The sequence below is a fragment of the Martes martes genome, assembly GCF_963455335.1.
Source record: "Martes martes genome assembly, chromosome: 11".
Classification (NCBI taxonomy): Eukaryota; Metazoa; Chordata; class Mammalia; order Carnivora; family Mustelidae; genus Martes; species Martes martes.
In genome coordinates this window covers 75,944,585-75,969,228 of record NC_137899.1, presented here as the reverse complement: position 1 = coordinate 75,969,228, position 24,644 = coordinate 75,944,585, and the positions used below count along the sequence as shown (strand labels likewise).

Here is a 24,644-nt window from a genome sequence, read left to right as displayed (position 1 = left end):
TGCATGTGAAGAGACTAAGGTCTACTAGGAAGGCGAGAAATAGCAAACAAAATGAATTTACTGCTAGCTAAAATCATCCGAAATTCAGACTTAACTTGGCATCCTGTATTTTATATGGGAGAAATTTGGAGGGTCAAGGGATTCAGAGCTTGTAGTTCCATGCCCTGAACAAACCAGGGTCACTCAAAGTCAATGCAGTAGAGCACGGGGGCCTGTCCCTGAACTTGGCCCACTGGGAAACTGGGACAGAACAGATATTTCTGTCTATAGGAAATATGTCCAAAGTCCAACAGAAATGGATATTGTCCAAGACACAAGCATAAACTTACTACAGGCAAGTAATCTTGGACCTAATAAAAACTTCCAAGATATTACTCCCATGATGCCCCTTAAGATAAATAATTAATAATGGTTCTGAACCAAGAGAACTAGGCATGAAAATCACATTCTCCAAAAGTAAGGACTATCAACAGAAAATTATAAAATCAAACTGAGCTACAGAGCCAGATTTCTTTAACCTCCTATTCATCTAAACCCTCCTTTAAATAATGTTGAGCATCCTTATGAGGCACAACTCTTACTTTGTGAGTATTTGTTTTCTAACTGGTCTCCTTAGTTCATAGAATTAAATGCATTTTGAAAAGGTAGATCAGCTGTGCCAACCTCACACCTGTCTTGTACCTGTACATAGTATGTGCTTCATATTATAAATCTTTATAGAGCATAGGAATCAAAAACTAACCAGAATCAAAGTCCCAAAGCAGAGAATAACTTTTAACAAAATTGTTATGGTTCCATGTTAAGTTCTATTATTCATAGAAAATGTTTTTAGACTGGCTTCATTAGTCAATAAGAATTATTATATATATGGTTAGCCAACTGGTAATGTTCCTGAATTCCACACCTTATATTTCCTAACAAAACCCACCTGAAGTCACTGTTTTTGAAGAATGACAGTGCTCAAGAAATCACAATGTCTCATTTAATAAAGGATTGCATATGCAAATCAGCTGCACAGGTGGCTAATAAATGTCCCTTGTTTCCTAGTTCCAGAACTTGTATTTATAGAAGTTGGTCTGATTTTCAGTAACTCTTATCTTAGAGATATGAACCTGTCAAAAGGATTTGTTAATAAATGTACTTGGCTGTAAGCCAGCATCTGAAAATTAAATATGTTTTCCCTCAGAAAATTAAATATGTTTCCCTCGGGAAAACTGATAGAAGACCAGAAATATATGAGTGGCTTTGTTGCATACACTCAACTAAAAAAGTAAAGTACTAACACTTCTTTGAATGCTCACATTTAATTAAGTAATTTAGTTAAAACATAGCATAGAAGCACCTAAAGTAAATTCTAAACTGAATTTTTAAGGCAAGGTTAATAGTTAAGCTGGCATACATTTCACACAGTATAAGGTCGATTGCCCTCATTCTGGTAGGAAGAGATGTCCTGTAAAGAAATCTTACAAAGACACCCTGGGGTGGCTTGGGCTCCATTTTCAGCAAAGCTGACTTAAGAAACCAAAATTTCATTCTCTTTGAGAGAAGTCTTTCTAACTGGCAAATAATTCTTTGTAGACTGTAATTAGATATGCAAACACTATATGTAAAAACTTTTCCTGGGGAGCCTGGGTGGCTCAGTCCTTAAGCGTCTGCCTTCAATTCAGGCCATGATCCTGGGGTCCTGGGACTGAGCCCCTCATCGGACTCCCTGCTCAGCGGAAAGCCTGCTTCTCCTTCCGTCCCTTCCCCTGGCTTGTGCTCTCTCTCTCAAAATAAATAAAGTCTTAAAAAACAAACAGGGCACCTGGGTGGCTCAGTTGTTGGGCAACTGTCTTCAGCTCAGGTCACGGTCCTGGAGTCTCAGGATCGAGTCCCGCATCAGGCTCCCAGCTCCACTGGGAGTCTACTTCTCCCTCTGACCTTCTCGCCTCTCATGCTCTCTCTCACTATCTCTCTCTCAAATTTAAAAAAAAACAAAAAACAAAAAAAAAACAAAACACCTTAAAAAACAAACAAACAAACAAACAAAAATCTTTCCTAAAGCTCACTGAACCCAGAGAACATGAACCCCTGGGAATTGAGGGAGTGGCAAACCCCAGGATGACAAATGCTGGTAGAGTGATTTGAGGTATAGACTTGCTGCCAGTCACGTTTGGGTTACATCCTGCCTCGGCCACGCTGCCTGTGAGACCCAGGGCAAGATCTAGTATCTAATGTCCTAGTCCAGGAAATGGGGATAAAAATAGGACATATTTTATATGTTTGTGTGGTTTCTATAAGACAGTGAATATGAAGTGTTTGGGTGGGTTAAGTAAGTACTGAGTATAAAGTGCTTAGTGTGGTTTGACATATGTGAGACCCTAATGAAAGTTAAGCTTCCTTATTATGCTCTGACAATAAGCTGGGCAGATAAATATAAAATAGAGTAAATAGAGTTGTTCTAGCCTGTTCAATGCATGTATTACCTTCTTCTATAGCTTTTATTTTATTTTAAACATTCAGACTTTTGTCTCTTTGGGATAGAATGCTAATAAGCAGAAGTTTATTAAATCCTAAGTCTAGAAATTAGCCTCTGCAGACCAAAGGCTTAAAATGCTCAAAATTAGAGATTTAAAGGCTACATAAAGAATCTGCTAACTATGATTTTAGCACCGAAGCAATTATGAGCCTAGCAAAGATTTTTTGAGACAAGTTATCTGGCCAGCTAAAAATGGTTTCCATGAGGCTGAATACCAAAAGAATACTGCTGTCCTTAGGAGCCATATTTATTTTTTTCTCACGTAGTCATGTCAAATGAGCAAGTATTTATTCTAAACTGGATGTCCCAGAATAAAAATGAGAGGGGATTAGGTGAACTTAAGTGAAGCATTGATGCTAACCATGCTGGCCAGTTTGGCGATATGAAAAGCCATAGGGGCCAGGAGAATGTGAGAGAGGAGGTGGGGAAGGCTGGGAATGGGATACTGATGGCAACCTTGAAGACATAGCCATTCGGAATCAAACACGAAGCAGAAGACATCCTTTAGGAAAGATCTGAGACAAAAGAGAAAACAAGATCTGTGTCATGGGCCTGTTTTTCGAAGAAGCTTTTAGCCTCACACATTGAAGAGAGACAAGCCACTGCTATCAATTCTTCCTAGTGTCCTTTCTTCCTGCTGTAAGACAAGAATTGCCCAAACAAAAGTAAATTGTACAGTACAGAAGCGTCTATGGAAGATGGGGAAGTTACAGCCCACCCTGCCCCATCCCCACCCCATGGTCCTTGTCCCCGTCCAGACATTTGAGTGCGACAGAACTCAATGCTGTGGACAGGACATAGGGTATATCACATCTTCCTCCCAAAACCTCACTAAATTATACCAATGGGATAAGAAATGGTTTAAATCAACCATAAGGAGAATGGTCAAAGAAATGAGAAAACTCAACAAATTTTTGGGAAGTGGGAAATAAATGAAGAAATTGTTACTGATAAAGAAGGATGAAGAAGCCACAGTCAAGGGGATTAAAAGCAGATGGGGGAAAGGAAAAAGCAGATGGGACAATAGCTAAAGTGGGAACCATGATGCTCAGTTACTAATGAGCATAGGAGAGAAGCATAGGCCTGAAAATTGGGACTAACTGAAAAACCCATAGACGGAATAATGAACTCCATCCACATCCTCTCCCCCCATGAGTGGAACTCCTAGAAGTCTGGTGTAACCTCTCAGGCTTTCTGGAATTAGTCTCCAGCATAATAGCCAATGTCCTACCTACTCACCAGAAAACAAAACTCGCTGGCCCACAAGCCCCACCCATACAACCTGCATTCCTAAATACCTTTTTATAACTTCATTCTTAAATATGAAGAGACTGTCCAAAGATTACCATATATTTGATTAAATTCAGCAGCAAGAGAGAAAAAGACCAGGAATTGTAGGATAAATGACCTCGGGGGAGGGGGGGTAGGGAACCAGTAACTCCAGAATGAGAAGACAATTTTTTTTAAAAGCCTAATTAGTCTCCTTACAGATATTTCAGAAGATGTTCACATCCATAAACTACAAGAATGGATGCTTTGAAAAAGTGACAGCTTGAGAGTAGGAAAGAACTTGAAGAGAAATCCAAAGAAACCTCCCAGAAAGCTTAAAAAGAAGCCCAGGAAACAGTACGGAGATTCCTTGGGAAACTGAGAATAGATCTATCTACCATATGATCCAGCTATTTCATGTCTGAGAACTTTTCTGAAGAATACTAAAAGACTAATTTGGAAAGCTTCTGCACCCCTTATTCACTGTAGTGTTGTTTAAAATAGCCAAGCTATAGAAGCACCTGAAGCAACCATCAGTGGATGAATGGATAAATAGTATGTGGTAGATATACACGATGGACTACTACTACTACTACTCAGCCATGAAGAATGAAATCTTGCCATTTGTGACAACACAGATCTTAGGAGTATTATGCATAGTGAAATCAGAAGTCAGACTGAGAAAAGCAAATACCATATGATTTCATTCATATGTGGCATCTGGGAAAACAAAATGAACAAGCAAAGCAATACAAAAACAAACTCATAGATAGAGAAGAGGTTGATGGTTCCCCGGGGCGGGGGGGGGGGGGCGGTGGAAACGTGGGTGAAATGGATAAAAAGGGTTATTTGTAGAATGGATGGTAACTAGACTTTTGGTGATGATCACTTTGTAATGTATACAGATGTCAGATTATAATGTTGTAAATATGGAACTTGCATAATGTTATATATCAATTTGACTTCAAAAAATGAAGAAAAGAAAAAAAGAAAAAGAAAAAAGGAGGAGCCCAAAGGCAAGTGGAGTTTAAGGAGATCCATAAACAATACCCGTTTTTCCCACTTGAATTTGAAACCAACTAAAAAGTGGATAAAGGAGCTGGATAAAGAATAAAAATGTCTTTTGCTCTACTGAAAAAAAAGCTGCACCAGAGGAGGTGACTTCAAAGCTTCGAAGCACTTCCTAGCTCTACCCCCAAACTGGACAGCCTTACTCACCCTGTCACAGGCTGCACATTGGAGCCCCTGCAAGGAGCCTCTTGCTGGAGGGAAGGAACTGATCATAACTCATCTTCTCCATAGGTTGGCAGATGCCCAACAAGAAGGAACCCAGGCACACAATCCCTGTCCTTCCTCTAAGCTCACCAGTTGGACAAGTCACTTCTCCCCTGGAGAGAAATGACTAAGGGAATGGTGAGAGCCAAGAGTGTTACTTTGATGGAACTTCTTCCTCAAGAAGCCAGAAAGAAAGTATTGAAAATATAAAAGACATAAAGGATCAACTGAGAAGGTTCAGCAACTGACTAATTAGAATGCCATAAAGAAACTAAAAAATTGAGAGGAGAAAAATATTAAGAGAATATCTCTGTACTGAAGGAGTTTCCAGATTGAAGGGACTGACTGAGAGCTGAGCAGCATTAGTTTTTTTTCTTAAAATCCTAAATATCATGTTGATATTTCAGAACACCCAGGATAAAGGAAAGTTTCTGGAGACTTCCATGTAGAAAAAAATACAAAGTGAAATGAAAACCAAAGTCACTTGCCAAAAAATCAGCCAGACATCAGACCTCCCATCTGTATCACTAGAAACCAAAGCCTGTGGAGGGACATCTTCACAGTTTTGAGGAAAAATTATTTTCAACCTAGAATTCTATACCCAGCCAAACTATTAGTCAAGGATGAAGGCTGAATAAAGACATTTTAGTTACACAAGAATTCAGACAGTGTATCCCCCATGCACTTCGAAGGAGTTAAGAAGTTGCTGCAAAGAGAAAGAATAAACCAAAAAAAAAAAAAAAGCAAATATGGTATATAGCAGAGTAGTTTGTCCAAACTGGGAGGGCAAGATGTTGGCTCTCAGCTGTGTAGCCAGTCCAGGTTGGAAGAAAGTGGAGGATTGTGGAGGCCCGAGAGATAGAGGGAAGGATGGTGAGGGAGCAACACATCAGGTTCTAGTAAATATAGTTGGTAGCAGGGAAAACCGAAAACTTTACTCCAATAACACTCTTCTTTGGCACAGGGGCTGTGATGCTTGATCAGAGATTATGACCTGCAGTCCTGGCATGGTCCTTCTCGTGCAGTTGACACAACTACCTCTATGTTGATTGTTTTCAATTTTTAGAATCAACATCTAGACACACTGTGGGAGACACCTATAGTCACAGAATAGGACTTGAATGCCTTCACCTTTGCCCCTAGAAAAGGACAGGTGACGCGGATGGAGACTGGGAAGCAGAAGGGGAGGAGGGAAGATGGACTGCACCTGGACTTTTGGAACAAGAATAGGTGGAAATGTTCCACTTTGGGCCCTGAAGTTGCCCAGATTGCCAGAATTGTTGAGAGGCCGGGTGAGGCAAGTAAGGGCTGGGATAAATTCTCCACCACTGTAAGAAGTCTCCTAGGAAATGCCCTCTGTAGTTCAGTGGGTCAACAGTGACACACAGGGCTGCCACCTTCAGTTGTGCCAACCTGGCACAGCACCCTCCAGAGGGCTCTACTCACCTTGTGGTCACTGCAGATTTGTGTAGTTATTATGGCAATTTTCTGGCAGAGGGGTCTTAGGATGGCTCTCCCTGTTCCTCCCAAAGTCAGGGATCCTCTAGCACAGAACCGTTCCTACAGGCATTTACGTAACCAGCAGGAAGGCTACAAGCAGAATTCATCTTGCGAGACCACCTCTGGGGTGTGCGGTGCATTGGAAGAAGGGGGCAGAGAGGAGGTGGTGGGTACAACGGAAGGTTTAGCTTTGCACCCTGATCCTGCCTGGACTATCTGATATTTTTAAACCATGGGCACATATTTCTTTAGTTAAAAACTCTGAAAGTTTGCATGAAAAGCAAACACACACCAAAAGCCCAGACTGTGTGGCAGCCCCTGGGATGTCCCCAGGTCCTCCGCTTCCCTTACCCTTTTTTCTGCCCTCAGGGTGAGTCTGCAGGGCTCCCCTCCTGCTGCCTGCTCAGCTCGGGAAGACCAGCAGTCCCTTTCTTCTCACCTCCTGGGACCCCCAGGGCGCATCTCCCTAGACAGGCCCCTCCACTGCAGCCGGGTCCTCTAAAAGCTCTTGGCTTTTACTCCACCTGCCTCTCTGATTCCCTCCAGAACAGCACGAACGCGAACTGCAGTATGTTTCAGAGACATTGGGTAGGACGCAAACTCCAATCAACAATCAGCTATCCCTGTTCCTAGAAATGGAATGCTGCTCCCTGCCACGAGAGCGTCTCACCTGCTGGGCTCTCCGTGGGCTGGGACCCCCGGGGGTGCAGCCGCTTCTCTCCTCCTCCAGGACATTCCGGCTGTGGCCGCTGTGCTGGACTTGGGATCCCCTCCGCCCCTGCTGCCTGTTAGAGGTACCTGAGACCGGCAGTAGTCTCAAGGCCAGCACCCCCCACCCCTGCCTAGGTTCTGATTTCCTCTGCGGAGGGAGAGGCCCTTCTAGGTGCTGGAAGCCTCCCCAGGTGATTTTAATATGTAGCCCGAATGAGAATCACTCCAGATGCCAGGGAACAATCCCCGGATTCCTGTTGTTTTACTCGGTTCCATGCAGAGCCTCACCTTTTTTTTTCCCCCCAGTGGAAGCGTAATTAACATACAACGCTCTATTAGCTTCAGGTGTGCGACACATGGCCGCGACAATGGTTTATATTACTCAGTGCTCACACAGGACATGTAGTCCGCCTACACCGTTATTATGGGGCTACCAACTATATTCCCTACACCTGGATTTTGTCTTGTACTTTTGACTTCTAACTGGAAGTGTGTTCCTCTTAATCCCCTTTACCTGTCAAAGGGTTTGACTCTTTTTTTCCCTCTCTTTCCAGACCATGCAACCCCTCAGACTGCAGCCAGATTGTAGAAGAGCATGTTTCCCCTTCTTTCTCTGTGTCTACACCCATACGCAGGCCTTTAAAAGGTGGACCATAACACATATATTGTTCTGCAATTTGTTTTCATCTCTTGGCTTCCTTTCATTCTGTCCTACTGATCTACCTCACTATTCAAAGCCCACATAATATTCCATTATTAAGCATATACCATAATTTGCTTAACCATTTTTTGGTTGATGTCATTTGGGCTTTTTTCCTAATATTTTGCTATTGCTGAGTATGCTGCAATGAACATCCATGTGGGTGTGTATCCCTCAAAGCTTGTGCAAATATTTCCAGAGTGGAATAGCTGAGGTCAAAGGATACATATATTTAAAATTTTGACAGGTGTTGCAGAAATGCTCTCCATTTTTAAATGGTGTATCAATTTACTCCTCCACCAACAGTTTCTGAAAGGATTCCTTCCTTGATACTCTTACCAATACCAAATACTATCAGACTTTTTACTATTTGTTAATCTGCTAGTTACAAAAAACAAGTGTTGCGTTCTTTTAGTTTGCATTTCCTGATACTAGTGAAGTTGAACATCTTTCTGTACTTTTGTTAGAACTTTATATTTTTTTCTGTAAACTGCCTGTTGAATATATTTTTTGATGGCTATTGGTATGGAAGCTGGAATATAGACCCCCTGCTTAATCTCTCTGCCTCTTTTTTTCTCTATGATGCAGGCAATCTTATTTAGTCAATTTTTGACTCATTCAAAAGAAGGGAGGGAAACAGTATGCATAATTCAAAATTTCAAAATTTGAGAAAAGCACAATGCAATTTATATAGGATTTTAAATATTTTTAGAAAGAGTACAGATCTGGGAGTGAGACGTGGATTCACACCCTAGTTCGGCCTCTGTCTATCTGGGTAACTCTGGGGATTTTACTTTCCTCACTGAGCCCTGGTTTTCATAATTACGGAATAGGAATAATAATCTATTTTGCCTAATTGTGGTAATTAGGCAAGAGAATGTGTGTAAACCACCTGTCATGCAGCCTGTCAGGCAGCAGGGTACTGGATAAGTGGTTGTTATTGTTACATTGTTATTATAACATTTGATCATGGGAATTCTTCTCAACTAGGAAGTTTCTAAACTCACCGTGAGTTTCTCCCTTCCTTATTGTTACGTTAACGTTAGCTACTCTCCCAATCACACCACTTTAGCTTAGGACCCCTTCCCTCCGCCTCTCTGATTGAGCAGGGTGTTGTCCCGTTCAAGGTTAAGAGTTTGAATTCCGAGTCTGCAAACCCAGAGGCAGAGGAGGCCCCAAGCTGTGATGGAACCCCGAACAGGCTGTGTGTTAGGAGCGGGACCTGGAGCTGCGAGCAAACCCAGCATCAGACAAGGTCTCCCTTTGCCCCAAGGTTAACCGTCAGATGGAGCCTGTGATTAATCCACAATCAAGAACGGACCATGATTCCAGTTGAAATAGTTGCAGTTATAAGTAATAGACCCTGGGGGCACAAACTTAATATCTTGGATCACAAGAAGTACAGAGGCAGGGCCAGGCCAAGGTGGATTCCTTCAAGCAGTTCAGCAACATCCTCCAGAACCCAGTCCTTCCCATCTCTCCATCCCGCCATCAGCAACTTGTTGCTGGTCTTGAGTTGGCTGCCTCGTATCCCAGGGGAGCTGCTGCAGAAAACTGCATCCAGAGACAGAGAAAAGAAGCTGTCCTCGTGTCTCTTTTAAAGCGTGAAGAAATCTTTCTCACAAGTCCCCTTGCAGATTGCTCCTAACATCGTATTGCTCAGCTGAATCAGGAGCAGAACAGTGAAATTACTATTACTGATTTGGGCTGCTCCGGGTCAGAGAGAGGCCAGGCCAGTTCTGAAGTATGTGGCTGCCCAGCACTGGGACAGAACTTAGGAAGGGAGAGGGGAATGGCTGTTGGCAGTGATGGTGATGATCAGCAGTGTGGACCACTGCCACGTGTATTTATAAGGATTCATAAGATATATGTTCAAGATCCAATTTTAATATGCAAATGATTCAGTTAGTCATTTTAAATATTTATCCATTTGAACTTTGCAACCTGGAAACTTAGCCTTACAAAGGGAGGGTAGTCATCTTTCCTGTCATTTATAAAGCTGAGAGTGTTGTTTATGAGTAAATAACCCAGCTTTAAGAGGAATAAGCCTTGAAGAATGAGCATTCACTTCCCAAGCACTTGGCATGGAATGAGTTCTATGTGACTCTACTGAGATCTTGGGATAGAAAACTCCTGGACAGGTGGGACCCAAATGGGGCAGTCAGGGGGCCAAGGTGGCCCTTCTAGGGCTGTGTCTGTGGTGGAGGCCTGCTGTCCAGGTCACCCAGGGACCTCATCCCAAACACCTGAAATATAAAGGTGGGGGGAGTGTATTTTCAAAAAATTTCATTCTAAGACATCCCTTAAATATCCCCAGATCCCTGTGACCTGGAGGAGCAAACTCATGACATTCCTCCTGATCAGCATGTCTCTGTCCTTGCCCTTCAAGGCTGGCTTATGCTGAAGAGGGCAGATTTCAAATGCTAACAGAGCATAATCCACCATGGGGGGCAAAATGGGAAACAGGGTGCCGAGGTCCAACCTGGGAAGGCTGTGAGTGAATTCATAACTGGAGAGCCACCACGATGTCTTGGATCCTTCGGCTCTAGAATACTTGTTTGGGACTAACTTTCTGAAATGAAGAACCTTTCTGCACACTTGGTTAGAAAAGAAACAATCAGGGCACCTGGGTGTCTCATTCAGTTGGGCGTCTGCCTTCAGCTCAGGCCCGCATCAGACTTCCTGTTTGATGGGGAGCCTGCTTCTCCCTCTGCCTGCTGCTCCCCCTGCTTGTGTGCTCTCTCTCTTTTCTTTGTCAAGTGGAAAGAAAGAAAAAGAAAGAAAGAGGAGGGGAGGGGAGGGAGGAAGGAAGGGGGATACGTGGGTGGCTCAGTCATTTAAGCGGCTGCCTTTGGCTCAGGTTATGATCCCAGAGTCTCCCGGGATCGTGTCCTGCATTGGGCTCCTTGCTTGGCGGGGAGCCTGCTTCTCTCTCTGCCTGTGCCTGCCACTCTACCTGTTTGTGCTTTCTCTCTCTCTCTCTCTGACAAATAAATAAATAAAATCTTAAAAAAAAAAGCCAAAAACAAAAACAGAAAGAGTGAAAGAAAGAGAAGAAACAATCTATAGAAGAGGCAAAACCAGGTTTGGGCGAAGTTACCTTGGTGAGACCCTGGCGAGGGGGCCTGGAAGACTGGTATCTGCCTGCATGTGTGTTTGGGGGTGCATGGGGGAGGGTGAGCAAGTGTACGGCAAGGAGCTCCTCCTGGGATGCACGCTGGAGCCACCCACCCACCTCCCCCAACTAGACCAATTATACCAGAATCTCGGGAAGTGGGAAGTGCAGGGTTGAATCCACCATATCTATGTTCTTAGAAAGGGTTCTCTCCATGTGTTACCCTAAGAATTTTGTTCATAGTCCCACCTTGGATAATGTCATCAAGGAGGTTCACTGTCCCCTCTGCCTATGCCTTCCGCCCCAGATAGATGCTGTCCTGGGGATACAAGCAGCGAGGGTGGGAGCCCTCGGCAGGCAGGTTTCTCCTCTTCTGCTCCACCACCGAGCCAAGGACCAAAGGCAAGGTTTTGGTGAGACCTCCAAGGCTGGTCACCCCCACGGCCCTTCTGTGTGTCACTTTGGGTGTCACAAATGGAGGAAGGCCCTAATCATCAGTCAGGATCTCCCACGAGCAACAAAAAAGTTCTTTCAATATTATAATAATTTGGAAAACTGATTGATTAAACAAGACATTAGTTCTAACTGTTGGGGGTGGGGAATGACAATTGTTAAAGTAGTAAATCACATAAGAAAGGGAACCCAGGGGGCACCTGGGTGTCTCAGTGGGTTAAAGCCTGTGCCTTCGGCTCAGGTTATGATCTCAGGGTCCTGGGATCGAGCCCCACATCGGGCTCTTTGCTCAGCAGGGAGCCTGCTTCCCTTCCTCTCTCTCTCTGCCTGCCTCTCTGCCTGCCTCTCTGCCTACTTGTGATCTCTGTCAAATAAATAAAATCTTAAAAAAAAAAGAAAAAGAAAAAAGAAAGGGAACCCAGGAAGGTCTGTAATCAGAAAACATGCTCTTAGAAAATATTTTGAGGAAATCCATTTATGTGTGTGTCCTATGAGTTGGAAAGACTCTAGAGTCTGGGTTTGCATCTGCCATTCCACATCCTGGCCTAGGAGTTCAGGCCAGTCACTCAGTTCCCTGATCCCTAGCTCCCTCACAGTAGCCCAGGATATCTCTGGGGACATGGGTGCCGAGGACCGTCTTCACTCAGCTGAGCCAGGGAGAAACACGCCAGGCCTGTGTAACACTCACAAAATTGTGTTGGGGCTGGCACAGGTGTTCTGGCTAATCCCAAGACCAGAGCAGTTCCAGTTCCAGGGCCCACCGGAGTCCTTCCTTGTCCCCAGCCTCACAGCCTACAGCAAAGGGAGTGCTAGTGCAGGAGCCAGCTGAGATGAGCTGGTCCCATGTGCCTTTGTTTCCCCTCTGCAAAAAGAGCAAGCTCAGCCCTGTCATCCAAGCTGAATAATTTGGCCAGAGTAGAGTGATAATCTCCCAAATCGAATGGTATCCTCAGGGTCATCAACTGATTTCCAGTGTACCCTGGCTCTGTCCTACCAGCCATGTCCCTCGAGGCAAGTGCTCTAATCTCCCTCGAACTTGCTCCCCCATCATTTGCAAAATAAATATGGTAGCACAGGACTGTTGTAAAGATTAAGGTCCTCAGTGATAGAGCATAGGAAACATGAGCACAAGGCCTAGAATATGAAAACAGTCACAGTCACTACTATTGGCTTATCAAAAGAAGCAGGCTTAGGAATTCCTGAGTTGTGCTGTACAGTTTTAAGATAATAAAGCCACATTTATTTAGGAAAAGACCTCTAATTCATTCTCTCACTCTTCCAACCAGCCTTGTGCCCTGTTCCATTCAAATTGGTGAGGTTTTTGTTACTTCAATAGCCAAGTCGTGTCCATGGTCAGGCCCTGCCCCCACACTGATTCTCCCGGGGACCCCACCTACGGTGGTCAGTGTGGCATGGCGGAAGTGACCCCCAACATCTCCCAGTCCTAATCCCGGGATTCTTTGTCATCAGACTCACTTCTCGCTCACTCAGTGGGAAGGGGAGTTGTAGCACTTGTCGGGGTCTTGCGTCCATCTGCGCTGACCTTGCCCGTCTCTCCCGGCAGGCGGTAAAGCGGTTCTTGAAGCAGGAATGCAAGTGTCACGGCGTGAGTGGCTCGTGTACCCTGCGGACATGCTGGCTGGCCATGGCCGACTTCAGAAGGACGGGCGATTACCTCTGGAGGAAGTACAATGGGGCCATTCAGGTTGTCATGAACCAGGATGGCACTGGTTTCACTGTGGCTAACAAGAGGTTTAAGAAGCCAACAAAAAATGACCTCGTGTACTTTGAGAATTCTCCAGACTATTGTATCAGGGACCGAGATGCAGGTAAGTTCAAAACCCTTTACTCATAGTACCTCATTCTTTCACTGATCGGTCCTCCCCAGTCTCAGTCTGGTCCTGTTTTCAGCCTGACAATTCTGTAAGTGCAGCCAGCTGCCTTCAGGTTCAATGTTCATGGTCTTAAAATTCATATTTCAACTGTGAAATATGAATTCATATTTATAATTCATATTTCAGAGAGCTTTCCTGGCAACTGGAGAAATGGGTTGAGAATGTGCAGGTTCTAGAGAAAGGTGACCCCAAGTAAGTACATGGCAGAGTCACAATGTGCAGATTAACCAAATTCTTCAGCCCGGACGAAACTCTAGTGAACTCACGTACACTCTGTACAGCAACCTGGCATCTTCCCTGTGATCCTGAAGCCAAGAGGAGTAGAGAGAACTATGCAATGGACCTTCTCTATTACAAATCCATCTCTGCGATATGAAGAAGGACCCAGGCCTTTAGAGTTAGCCAGTTTTGAGATCCGCCATGCTTCTCAGTCCCTCGTTCTTTCCAATATGCTGAGAAGCTGTCAAATACTAGAGGGCAAAAATGCATCCCCACTGGCGTGGCCATTGGTGGGCAGTGGATGAGAGCTGTGTAAGGGACATTTTGTTTATTAGAGCCACACCCCTCCCTTGCAGACAGCGTTTTGTCTGTCTTGGACTCACTCAAAGGACATCTCCGTCAGCCTCAACATAGCTGTTTCCACCAGCGTGATTTTAGGCACCTGCTCTTCACCTCTCACCCCTCCCAGGCAGCCCTGAGCTCCAGGCGTAGCACAGTCTTTGCAAAGACTCATACAAAATAAGTCTCAGTGGATAGGAGGAGATGGAGAGCCCACAGCCAACTCTGGCTCGAGCCAACTTCCCAGACTTAGTAGAAAGCAAGGGAATTTGTTATCAGGAAAAATGTCCTTGAATTTAAATTCTAAAATTGTTTTTGGTTCTAAAGTAATTGCAAAGAAACCAGTAAGAAACAGCCAGCTCCTAACACTAGATTAACCACGAGGGATAATTACCAGGGAATGTCACAAGAAGTCCAGAGCCTCTCCTTTGTCCCTGAGCGGTTGAATTTCCCTCCTGGTTTGATGAGCCTGTTCCTTACAGCTTCGGACGGGTCTATACCTGCAGTCTATAGATTAGCTAGGACCAAACACAGGGACCAGAATGCTCTTGCATTCCTGACATGCTTTGGGACCTCTAACAAGTCATCCTACCTGTCAGCCCACAGTTTCAGCCAGATCACCATGAAACCTATACTTTGATACAGGATTGTCCCAGAGGTCTGGCTCCCCTCTGCCATTAACTAGCCATCTAACCTCAGGCTCCTCAGCCAGGACATGGGGATGATGATATCATGATTCACTTTAGGAATTACAATGGATTGACTCCTGTGTGTCAGGTACTGGGCTCAGATCACTGCACACATGGTTTTATTTAATCCTTAGAACCACCCAATGACATCAGCGCAGTGGAACCAGTTCCTGGGCGGGGCGGGGGGGAGGGGTGAGAGAGGGTGGCTCCTTGTTGATCAACACCAATGTGAACCAAATTCCCATCTTAGCTGTTGAGATCAGATAAACAGCCCTGGATAACATCATCCCAACTGCCTGGATGAGAAAAGTGAATGACTAGCTCAAGATCTCCCTGGTCTTGGAAGGGATGGGTGTCTGGCTATCAGAATGCGTGGCCCGCACACCTGATCCTGACACCGCAACTTGTCACGAGCTAGCTCTGAAAAGGCGCAGCGAAGCCAACCCCTCATTCCAAATGTAAGAGGGCCTGCTTCCCCAGGACATCTGTCCTGGGCTTTCGGATTAAAGCAGTTTGCACAGTGAAGCAAACAGGTATGATGCTCGATGGCCACTAAGCCGCCTCATGGGCATCCGATGAAATAAAGCCCTGATTTTGTGTTCTCCTAAGAGGAGATTCTGAATCTACCCCCTGACGCCTCTTCAGGATACTAAGTTATCCTTCCACACTTTGCTTTGGCTCCTCCCCGTATTATATTGTGATTCTGTTTCCTGATCCTAAAATAGCAAACATGTCTGCAATACCTGCCATTCGTTAGCACTTGGTCTGCATTCTGCCAATGACTTGCACAAAGAATATAAATGGGTATTTTATTATCCATTTTATGGGAGGGAGAAATGAGGCTCTGACAAACAGGGTATGGAATTTGCTAAAAAAAAAAAAACCTCCCAGTTGGTTAAGAGGCAGAGCAGGGATTCGAACCGTCCATTGTTTTAAGCATTCTACTCTTGTCTCCAAACACGCCAGCTACAAGGCACCCTGTGGCAGAGGCTGAAGTTCTGAGGGAAGTTTTATAATTTCTTCACTCTCCGTTTATTTCTGTTCTATTTTAGGTTCATTTTATCTTATCTCATTTTTAGCTTAAAAAGGATGTGAACTTACTTCTTTTGCTGTTGATTAACCAGGAGCTACCCTGTTATTCCTTTTATTTTTTTTTTTTAAGTAGCTGGTTCCAATGTATTAGATCAGATTTCCATTAAGAATCCTAGATTATTCATACCTTGTTTGAGCTAGCTTTCATGTCCTTTTATAGCTGAGCCTGAGGAAATACCAAAATCATCCATACAAACTTTTCTTTTTAATTCTATTGACTATCGGGTGACTATTTTAGTGAAAATATGATTCAGGGTGTTTGCTATCATGTAGGCAAAAGTTCCTGTTACTGAAAGAGTAGAGTTTTCATTGTTCGTACTTGAATTCACGTGTACCTAACCACATGTACGAGATGCAGATTTTCCCTGCGAAAGCCTGCTTCAACTCACACAGCAACCAAGAGCCTTGTGCCTGCCTGTGTAAGCTATGGCCTTCTAAAGTTGAAGGTTTATCCTGGCCATTTTCTACTAGAAACTCCTGTAGTGTGCACTCTAGAAAGTTGGTCAAAACAGTCGTAGAAGTGGGTGCATCTGAATCCTTCTGGAGGTGCCTCTAACCTCTGTTTGCAGAGGCAGGGAGATGTGACAGAATCTGAGACGATCGACAAGGGGGAGACTCCTGCCTGTAACTCACAGTGGCGTTCCTCCTCTGAGCTCTGCCCCCTTGTCCTGGAAGGAAGGTGCTAGATGTTGCAGGGCTAGCGTCCTGTCCGTCTGTACTAAAGCAGCCCCCCGCATGTGTGCGTCACTGAGCAAGCATGTCACGAGGGTACGCTCTTTTCCCTTCACGAGCATCGTGTCCAACCTTAGGAAGGGCCTGTTTTCTGCTAACTGTAACTGCCACATATTTGACATGGGTTACCTTCAAAAGTATCCAGGCTCTAAAACAGGTCCAAAGGTGGCAGTAAAATTTAAAGCAAATAACGTGTCTTTCCTTTTCTCTTTTAAATTTGGCACTGTTCCCTAGATGACAGTTCATGCCACCCTGTCTACTCTATGGTGGCCATATCGTTCTATTTCTCTTTTTTAAAATTTCATACCGTTTCCTATTGAACTGACTGGGAACCTTCTGCCTGTACAACCCTGGAAAAGCAATGGTGGTGAGCAGATTGAATCTCGCCAAGTAATATAATAGGCTCCTGTAGCAGACTGACTTCGGTCTTGCTGGCCAGTGCCTGCTCCCTGCTCTGATTAACTCATCCTGTGACTGAAGCGAGCCTGCGCGTTTTGTCAGCCTGGTGTGTGGAACGGATGAAGGCTATGGGTCTAGTCTGCTATTTCCCAAAGCGAGGGCCTCTTGGGGAAACTGTTAGATCAGAATCTCAGGGGATTGTTGCTGGGATTCCATCTGCATTTCAAACTTGAGTACATTAAAGTGGAAAATCAATGTTTTAGGCAATCCCCGGCTTACAACATTGCTTTTCGTTAAGTATTTTTTCATAAGTATTGAGTAAGAAGAAATCCTGGAGACATTATATTCTTTGGAATACCTGATCTCTTATAAAGGAAAAAAAAAATCTTTAAGGAGTTCTAGACAAATGGCACCCCAAAATATTCCCCACCCTGGCATGCCTAGTACAAGAGGGACAAGAGGGATGTTCTTCCACATGGAAGCCCTGCACTTTCAGGAACCTTCTTGCACTGTGAGTGCATTAAAGTGATCTCAGCCGTCCAAGCATTCACTGGAATTAGCTTGACAGAGACGACCAAGCCAGCCCTTTAGTGAAGTCCTGAGAGAATGACAGAAAGCATAGCAAGCAAATTTCGATGAGAAAGGCAGAACGTTGAGTCAAGACCCTGGGCTGCTCGTGGGTGAGGACAGAACCAGACCCCAGGGGCAGAAGGAGGGTGGGAACATGGGGTGAGTTCCTCTGAGAGTCTGGCCCTACTACACACATTCTGGACATATTCTCTGAATCCGCACATCAGTCACCTCCATTTATACAGAAGGGAATGGAGGCTCAGAAAAGCTTCTTAACTTGCCCGAGACTGTGTGGCCCATAAGTGGCAAATGAAACAAAATAAACACAAGTCAAATCAAAAGTCCCTACTTTCCTCACTATATAACTTCCAGAAATCCGGGGAAGGGAGATCTGTGTCCGAAAGAGGCAGCGCGAGGACACGGGAGCAGAGCAGGCGGAGGGGCCTGCAGAGTGGGGAGGTGGCAAGTGGTCAGACCCCAGCTCCCTCCTGGTTGGCTCCGGCCACCTCGAAGCCCCTCCGACCACAAGCCCTTCAAGTCTGCAAGAGTGTTCATGTCCTTCGCGGTTCCTAAAAAATATCACAAGCTCAAAAACGATTAAGGAAGATAATCTTACGGCAACAACAACAAGAGACTTTCTCCACCAGCCTTCAGCTGAGCAAAGTGAGCGCTCTGATGTTCAACGATAAAGACTCCCCTGAGATTTCAGAAGTCCGCACGGCGGTGTCACGCCGCGCATGTGACATGAAGCAGGCCACACTGGAGGCTCCATCTGGGCAGCCGGGCTTTCTGAGACGGATACTCTAGCGGCCGCGAGGTTATCTACTCTGGTTATTGCCCCAGGCGTCTGTAAATCAAAGAAGCCCTCAAGTTAGAGATAGTCCATCTCCAAGGAATGCCGCTGTCCTCTCCAGAGACGCGGATGCACCTCGTCACAGGCCACTTTCCCTTGTTATGAGGTAAAACCCTGACCTGGGCCGGGGGTCACCCTGAGGTCTCCTCTCCAACTGTAGGAAACAGGCGACCCTCCACCTCCTCTCTAGTCAAGTTCAAAAAAGAGAGTTCTGCAATTGTTTAACCTGTTGTTTGCTGTAAGCCCACCGCGGGGCTAAGGGCTGCGGGCTGTGAGTGGGGGAAGCGCTTAGGCCTGTTTTCTCTACACAAATCACACTTGGCAAACAGCTTGGAAACCCTGGGCACGCAATTCCAACCACTGTTTACAGCGCTTCACCAATCTAGACATGCCCATGGCGTGGCCGGGTCTGCTGCAGCTCTGATTGTGACCTGATTGAAAGCAAGGGAACAGCCAATAGGAATGGAATGGACAGACCTTATTTTGATATTAAATGCACAATTCCCACAATATCCCAGGGTCCCTTATGGCTTCATGGGTCAAATATTTTTTTGAGCCCCTTCTCTATGTCAGACCGTTTGATAAGCCTCTGGAATGCAAAGATGTGGAAGCCAGACTCGGTCCTTGCCCTCAGCCTTCACGAGGCCGCTGGTCTCTGTAGATGAGCTGGGTGGTGGGCAGGCAAGGGCATGCAGGTCAGGTGCTCGGGGTCCTCAGGCCTGGACAGGAAGGGGATGCTTTCTGGGTTTCTGTCCTCACTCTGTCGCTCTATTCCAGGGTCTCACTGTACGTGTTTCATTTGAAAAACTAAAGACTAGGTTGTTCATCCCTTTCTGTGTTGAAATTTATTTTAGAGATTCATGAATTGATATCTGAGAAGTGCCCAGACAGCTAGACCAGGAGAGAATGAAATGAAAAATGTATTGGTGTGTCCTGTAAGTCACCGATTTCACAGGCAATTGTTGATTATGTTGTATAATTAACATAAATTACTTTCCAGAGGACCCTCTTTTCAAACTATTAGTAGCAGGTAATACAATTAATTAGCCTGTTCCTCCTTCCTGCAACATAGTCTTCTGATTTTCCTCCTGCCCTGCGAGCTGGTCCTCCCCAGTTCCAGTTGCTAGTTTCTCCTTGTCCATCTTGAAGATGTGCACCCCTTCTGCTTCTGCACCTTCTCCCTGGGTGGCCTCCTCTTTCTCGATGGCTAACTGCTTCTGGGGTCTCTTCTGGGTCCTACCCACGCTTAAGGGCTCCTCTTGGTTGCTCACATCATGATCAGTCTGATTCTGTTAAAACTGAACTCTTGATTTGTCCCACTCCCGAAACCTGCTTTCCCCAAGCGTCCTCTTCGCAGAAAACAGCAAAGCCATCCGCTCCATCGGGCACATAAACCGGCAGGTCCTTTGCTACACTCTTTCTTACATCTTGGCCCATCACCAGGTCCTCCTAAAATGCATCAGGGATGTAGTTCAGAAAGCCTTCCTTGTTCCTTGACTCATAGCACATACCATGAACTTTAGTAAGTTTATTTATGTATTTGTTTGGTCTCTGTCTGTTCCACTGGATTCTGATTCCGTGATGGCATGGTACGTCTGTTCACCACCAGGTCTCCGGCACCTAGCATGTAGACATGCTGAACTGAGTTGAATGGCAAGTTATAAACAACATAAAATATGCTCATCGTATGAGCTGAATTCTTAGTTATGTTGGTGCAGTGTCATAACTTAAAGATAACTTGGTTTCTTTGACAGGTGATTATTAAGCATGTCTTCACTCATCGCTGATGATAATACACAGCCTACGAAAATTCCCATTTAAACTGAAATGTTAAAGGGAACTTTCCCTCATGTTCAAGTGCATTAGTGGACCATTTAAAGAGCTGAAGCTGTTGGTGGCTGCCCATTTCCCTGGAAGAGATAAAACTCTCATAGACAACAGTAGACTATATTGATGGCTTTTAGTTTCCACCAAATACTCAGTTCTTTTACTCTGTGTGGGACTACTTCTTAGTTCATCTGATTTTGTTGTTAATGCAAGCAGAATACTTCTAATACTACTTTATGTTATAGGCGTGATCTGTAAGTCTGCCTCTCCTTTCAGAATGTAGGTGTACTAAATTTATTAAACTTTTAGGATACACTGAAAAGGGCCCGAATTTGAACTGACAGTGGCAATCAGATTGAATTGTGAAAACTGAAAAAAAAAAAAAAAAGAAAAAGAAAAAGAAAATTTCAGGATAAAGGAAACAAAATTCTCATTTTCCTATTTATGTCTTTGACATAATTGGTACCAACAAAAATTTATCAAATTGAGGTCCTTCTTTTTTGTAACAGAAAAAAATTAATATGTCACAAACAAAAGAATGAATTTAACATATTTTAAAACAATGTATTTGCTTACTTCATGTGAGCTTTCCCCATGGAACCTATTTTGTGCTGGTGTGGTAGATCTCTTCTTTAAATCTATACAAATTCCTAACCATTCCTGGCATTATGGCTCAGTAGACTTTGGTGCGACCCATCACTACCTATTACTGGTTTTAGTGATTACTGATTGGGTAGCCATGGACAACTTAACTTCTCTGGGTCTCTTAACATATGTGTTTCATTCAGAAATTCCCATAAATGAATGAGTGAATTGTTAATAAATTTCACTCTAAGTTTGCCATCACAGAACCTGAACTTGATGTCACAGACTCCCTTAGGTTGCTATTTTCAATTTCTATTTTTTAAAAAATGTGCTGCATTTTTTACATGTGTTCTCTGTATATCCAGTGAGATCATCTGAGTAGAAACCAGGCTGTTAGCTAGCTTACTCTGACCTTAGTGCCTGAGGACTCAGTGGCCGCTCCCTGAGGAAGCATGCCCTCCTTTGTCGAGGAAAAGCTGATCTTCATTTTTAAGAAATTGTTTTTAATTTAATATTTAATGAATCGGGACTTTATATGTTGACAGCTGAGCACTATGCAGTGTATAGAAGAAATATAAGATCTAACCTCTGTCCTTGGGGAGACAAGATGCATGAGAAATCATCAAACATTTCGTAATAGTATATGAACTCTATTGCGTGACACATATTATAGGACTTGGGAAGGGGGTCAGGTGGGCAAGGAGCAGAAACAGGGATTGCTCTATCGAAGGTGCTCAAATAGGCCCAAATCTAGAAGAATGCTAAGACTTCTGATCTAGTGGAGGGAGGAAAGCCCAGGACAGCAGATGAGAGTAGCTCTCATGAGGTAACAGTCTACATAGCTAGTCAAGTCAATGGGACAGTGAGGAGTTGGCCCGATCCTAAAAGGTATAGGTGGGAGAGCAATGGGAAATAAACTTGGGTAGACTAGGTGTGCCAGACATGGAAAGCCTTGAAGAGTCTGAACTTAACTCTAATTCCATGATAGGATTTGTTAATTTAATGGGACATGCTTTCTTGTGCCAGTCAAGCTTTTCCTGATTATTAGAAAAATGTTGAATAAAATCCTCTGAGAGAAGGGGAGACACCATCTTTCCTAGTTTTAGGTTTACAATTCTTACTATGCGAGGGGGAAGCCGTGTGCGTAGATGAATGTGCGTGTCTAACATTTGCTCTAACATTCTTTTCTTCCCTCGATAAATCTGTGTCGTTAATGACAACATGTAAGTCAACCAGAGGAGAAACAGCCGATTGGATGACGGGCTTAAGTGAATCTTGCTTTATGTCCTAATGGTCAACATATGGGCTTCTGTCAGCCTGGAGTGGCAGGAATTTCCAAAGACATAGGCCCATCCACAGAGAAAGACCGTACGAGAGAGTGCCCTTCCTCCAAGGTCCCAGAGGTGTGGGTCTGGGAACTATTAGCAAAAGCTCTCCGTCCTCCTCTGCTGTCAGGAAGATGCATGTCGGTGGAGACAGAAATGTTTTTGCACTGGGAACCCTGACTCCATTATTAATTTTATAGCTCTAGGGAAGGGATGCTTGATTCTGTAAAGTTCCCGCGGCACTGCCCCACCAAAAGTGAATCCGATGGTCCCAGCTTGAGGGATTTAGAACTCTGATTCTTCACCCTCCTTTTTCTCCCATGCACATAGGAACTCTGTGAAGGGTGAGGACCACACTTGTGGGAAGGAGAAAGGAAGATCTAGCTGGAACTCACACCTTCCCATGACGTAGACATTCCTGACTGCCTGGATCTTATGGACACTGAGTCTGGGCAGATAATCTCCTAGCAGTGTGGTGCGAAGGCGACAGAGAAGGCTGGGTTCTCTGAGGCCGAGTCTGCCACACTCCCTCTGGGATCTGGGATCTGAACCCAGACAGGCCACACATCAGGTCACACTTCACAAACCTAAACCTAAGGGAAGTCAGGGAAAAGAGCTCGGACTGGCAACTTATCTTAGGTAAACTGAGTAAATCAAAGTGCAGTAGGAGATAACATTATAAATCACTATGAATGATTTTTAAAGAAATGTGAGGCATCTCCATATGTGTTTATCCTCTCTTACCATATACCACTTTGGGAAACTAATGATAGGGCCATTACTCAAAATATTTTTAAAACTTCCGTTGAAGTATTTGTAAAGCCCACCACACGAGCTTTTGCGGATGCTGTAGGATGCATATATGTGACCTATAAAGGTTCATTTGAGTTTAGGACATGTCTCAGCAAATCTTAAAGTCAAGTCCAGGGGAGAGTTAGGTGAGGGAACAGGCTAAGACATACTATTTTGGGTGAGATGCAAATTGGTGCTATTGGCTTTCCTGAATCAGAAAGTTGTGCTTAGCGAGAGTTCTTCCCAATGTTTTCAACCATGGCCCCATCAGTGACTGAAGTTAAAACCACCTCGAGGTTTTGGGAGGTGTGCATGTCGGTATTACAAAGAAAATGGTCTTGTCCCTCAAAAAGATGACAGGAGTTCAGCGGGGCTCTCAGTACAGGGACAATGCATGGAGGCTACTAACTGCATGCTAACTAGCCTTTCTCATTCTCATGTAACTGTAGGTGTCTTTACTGTCTGTGGCATGGCATATGCTGGCGAAAAAGTCCCTTCCAAAAAGATTACACATCAGGACCTTTGCAAGTTCTTCATTTGCTAAAAGGGTGAAGGGAGAGAGCAAGAAGGGTTTTAAAGTTCATCCTCCTGGGATCTGGCAGGGCTGTGGGCTGGCGCTCTCTGCCAGATGCCGCCACGGTCAAGAACTTGAGCTCTGGACTCACACAAGCCTGGCTTCCCTCCTGACCTGTCTGTTGCCCACTGTGTGATCAAGTTCCTCCCCCTCCTCCATTCACCCATTTCCAAACTGGTAATCACGGACCCTACTTTCTAAGCTTACAGGAATTAAATTAGATAATACAGGCAAAATGCTTCTCACAGGCCCTAGCCCATGTTGGTGCCCCATAATTATTGGCTCCAATTATGAACAAAAAGAAGAGAAAGAGGGTGGGAAAGGAGGCAGAGAGCAAGGAAGCAAGAAGAATGAGGGGAAGAGAGGAAAAAGGCAAGGAGGCACTGGCTTCGGACTTCAGGCTGACATTGGAGCTGGTTTTATTAACCTGGGGGTTCCTGCTGTGGTCCAGGGAGGACCACCAATTAACTAATGAGGATTGACTCATTAATGAATGGTATGGCATTGGGCGGGGGAGATCTAGAAGTGTATGTCTCAATATTTAGAACTAAATAAACGCGAAGACCATAGAAATTAAAGGGTCCCTTTCACAAGGTGCTCACACACACACACACACACACACACACACACACACACTTACTTACAGTCTTGATTCTTTTCTCCTATTTTAAGAATAATGGTGACGTCTTCTGTTTTGGAAAGGACAATGGGAGGTCCCTAAGACAGCAGAGTCCTTCTGCTATCATTGATAATGGGGCTTTATTATAATTCCGGTAAAGGAAAGTAGTACCAGCAAATTTTGTATAGATTCTGCACCCTAGAAATGTTCTTTTCAGGGTTTTGGCGAAATGGCTCTATATTCTGCTCGAATGACAGCAAATATCAAAACTGCTCTCCTTCCCTACAGTCTGTCATTAAATCTACTCAGATGCAAACCCCAAAGGAAGAGCTAATTTGTAGTCCATCATCCTGTAGCCTTGTGGTCTCCCCCAGACAACAGAGGCACCCTGCACTTCTTGGCTGGCACATTCCTGGGAGCCTGGGGTCCTCGCAAGGGGGCCATTCCTCCTCCAGGCTATGACCCCTGTTCTCACATCAGTGGCTCTCAACCTTCAAAAACCCTTCTCCTCTTCCTCCTTCTGGGCCCTCCTCATGCCCGGTTTGGGCGGCCAGTGGAGAGTGGCGTGTCCAGATGAGTGGTGTTCTCCG

General features: G+C 44.6%; 1 protein-coding gene across 1 annotated transcript in view; it reads left to right on the top strand.

The window, feature by feature from the left end:
• WNT2 (Wnt family member 2) overlaps positions 1 to 24,644 on the top strand; it is a gene marked incomplete at both ends in the record, with an annotated part of 42,955 nt that overhangs the window by 13,262 nt on the left and 5,049 nt on the right. The window contains one exon of the mRNA XM_080818651.1: positions 13,109 to 13,373. Within this exon, the coding sequence (XP_080674777.1) occupies positions 13,109 to 13,373 (265 nt within the window). The remainder of the gene's footprint in view (positions 1 to 13,108; positions 13,374 to 24,644) is intronic.